This window comes from Daldinia decipiens (assembly GCF_022478715.1).
Source record: "Daldinia decipiens strain CBS 113046 unplaced genomic scaffold F4813scaffold_12, whole genome shotgun sequence".
NCBI classification, from domain to species: domain Eukaryota; kingdom Fungi; phylum Ascomycota; class Sordariomycetes; order Xylariales; family Hypoxylaceae; genus Daldinia; species Daldinia decipiens.
The window spans coordinates 812,836-815,569 of NW_026054555.1; the positions used below are offsets into that span (position 1 = coordinate 812,836).

A 2,734-nucleotide genomic window follows, 5' to 3' on the forward strand; every position below is an offset into this window, starting at 1 on the left:
ATTATTCAACTTCATGTCTATATTCATGTATATAGAGTTGTCGTCTATAAGCTATAATAATATAGCAAATAAGACTCCATTGATACCCGTGCGTTGCTTATATCAGCTTGTGCGACCTTGAAGATATGGAGATAATATCTCAAAAGGTCGACGTGCAGCTTAACTTCAAACGGAACAATAGTTCGATCCGGAACAACTATAACAGCTAACAGCCACACCGTCGAGTTTGAGTGTCGTGGAAACTTCCTTCAATTCTGTCCCCAACTTACATGGCTCCCCTAGTCTTCTATAAGGTGGAAGACATACATAGATATTTCCAAAGGTACTATTGAAAATCGCAATCATGTCATAGGTAAAACTATACTATCTAACCTAGGTAGGTACCTATGGACTCGATAAATCTATCATAACCCGCCGTCGTCTATTCTTAACCCGTTATCGTTAGTTTAAGTCGTGGCTAGCCTACGCGTATGCACGACACTTAACCCGTCTCTATCTCTATTAGGGGCCGGGTTAATAAATTATGCTACCGCCAACAAGAGGACGAATTCAATCAACCCACGATATAGAAAGGGGAGAAATGACGTCGGATCTGGAGTCTGGTAATTGAAGAAGACATCTATTGTTCCGAGCCCACCAGAAGTAGTATGACCACCTCATAAGGTCTCGTGGCTCAGGACGAGTCTTACGCCAAAGATGTCTCCCTTTTTTCCCTGCGGTCGCAAGATCAATATTCCCATCCATTAGGTATACAGGATGGTCAGGCTCGATATCGTCCGATCCGCGAACGCGGCACTTGCGAACGCGGCGACAAAGCCGTATGTGGCTGTTGTGGCTGGCGGCACGGCGGGAATTGGTGAGAGTGCGGTGCGGGCACTCGCCGCAACGTTCGCGGATCGCGGGGATCGAGAGGATGATGTGCTTCGCGTACATATTGTCGGTAGGAATGAAGAGGCCGGACGCAAGATCGTTGCTGAATGCTCGGAAATGTGCCCACAGGGGATGTTCCGATTTCATAAGGGCGACATGTCGCTTCTGAGGGAGGTCGATCGCGTCTGCGCTGATATTACTCGAACCGAGCAGCAAGAGGCCAGCTCGAGAGGTGGAGTGGCGAAGATTGACTTATTGGTGAATTGTCAGGGAGTCTTGTCTCTCACGACTGAAGGTACTCACTCCTTGAGCCCCATAGACACTTGAAATTCAGAAACTCAAAAGAAACACGCATGTAATGGACTTAGTTAGCTAACACGGGAAATAGATACCAAGGAAGGCATCGACAAGTACTACAGCCTGCTTTACTATTCGCGGGCGCGCTTCGTGGAAAGACTACTTCCACTCCTGACCGCATCTCCCGGAGCCGGTCATGTCGTCTCGGTACTCAATGCAAGCATAAAGGAAGCTCTAGTACTCGACGACCTCGCGTTGCGAAACCCGAAGAACCAGAAGTTTCAGACTGCCTTCGCGCAACTAGTCAGCTTGACCAACATCTTCTTCGAAGAAGTCGCGCGTCGCAACCCAGGCCGGATAGCTCTTTGCCACCAATACCCGGGCTACGTGCCTACCGACATTGCGTCGAAGAGCAACTTCCCCTGGTGGCTCAAGTTCTTGCTAACCTACATCGGCAACCCCTTATTCAGGCCTTGGTGGGTACCGTTCGAAGAATGCGGGCAGCGCATCTTGTTCATGGCTTCGCCAGCGAGGTTCCCGGCGCGAAGACCTGAAGATGTAAGGGACAGCACGGAAACACCGTTGGGAAGCGTGGACGGCGTTGAGCCGGCCGAGGGCGTGGATGGAGACGTCGGAAGCGGGGCGTATAGGGTGAATAAGGACGGCGACACGTTTCCTCAGGGAAAAGAATATGGCAAGGTTCGCGAGAATGGAACTGCGGAGAAGGTCTATCAGCATACTATGGCCGTATTCGCAGAGATCGAGGCCGGTGGAGTGTTCAAAGGCTGAACTTGGTTCGCAGTATGGTCTTTTCCGCTTTCGTTTTTCTGTTCTTGAATACCTAATCTGCTCGGGGACTGACTGTTTGACAGCATGTATTTACATAGTATTAACATAGTACATTTCTTGAAATGTAAGTCGCTCGTAGGAACCAACTGTTATCCATCGCTTTGGCGACTATAGCCACTAACAGAATACGCTGTTAGAATAATATGATATTACTTAGGTCCTAGAGCGCAATCAAGGAAGTGGACGATCTACCGCGAATCCGCGTTAGCGCCAATAACCTCATCTCGGAACTCTGTTCCTAACTACGAGTAATTTCTTGTCCGTTATATGATTGGCTAGTATGATAGTCAATCGAACAACCCACCTTACGTCGTTTTCCAATAGTAGATCATTCCAGAGTGATTGAAAAGCTGGAATATGTGAAAGAAGACACATATGTATCGGAAGAATCAGAGCTGATATACGGCAAACGCGCGTAGGCCAAGTACATTTATCAAATCAAAAGGGAGCTTGCAATAGCTGCAGAACGTGAGGGGTCGAAAAATATTACCATTTAATCCTACGTTCTTGATACTTACCTTGGCTGGATGGTTTAATCGATCCGTGTCTTCCGAGGGCTATGAGGCAGAAGCTCGATTGATTGCGTAAGTAACGGGTGATAAGCCCCAGCTCAATGTTCGTTTATTAATGGAAGTAGTATATGAATATATTTTCAGCTGGTTATCAGGTATTAATCTTGGTTTGATGGACACCTTCGGGATGACATCATATCATTAAA

At 47.5% G+C, this 2,734-nt stretch overlaps 1 protein-coding gene across 1 annotated transcript; it reads left to right on the top strand.

The window, feature by feature from the left end:
* Nucleotides 1-236: 236 nt before the first annotated feature.
* F4813DRAFT_45555 (NAD(P)-binding protein) lies at nt 237-2,131 on the top strand. Its single transcript, XM_049248506.1, has 4 exons — nt 237-322; nt 446-1,165; nt 1,259-1,968; nt 2,040-2,131. Exons 2-3 carry the CDS (start codon nt 757-759, stop codon nt 1,954-1,956), a joined length of 1,107 nt encoding a protein of 368 aa, XP_049100775.1. The 5' UTR covers nt 237-322; nt 446-756; the 3' UTR covers nt 1,957-1,968; nt 2,040-2,131.
* The last annotated feature ends 603 nt before the right edge of the window (nt 2,132-2,734 follow it).

Excerpts from the sequence above, each read along its gene's own strand:
- F4813DRAFT_45555 (XM_049248506.1), top strand. The coding sequence starts at position 757 with ATGGTCAGGCTCGATATCGTCCGATCCGCGAACGCGGCACTTGCGAAC. Across the intron at positions 1,166-1,258 it reads CTTGTCTCTCACGACTGAAG|ATACCAAGGAAGGCATCGAC; the intron begins GTACTCACTCCT and ends CACGGGAAATAG.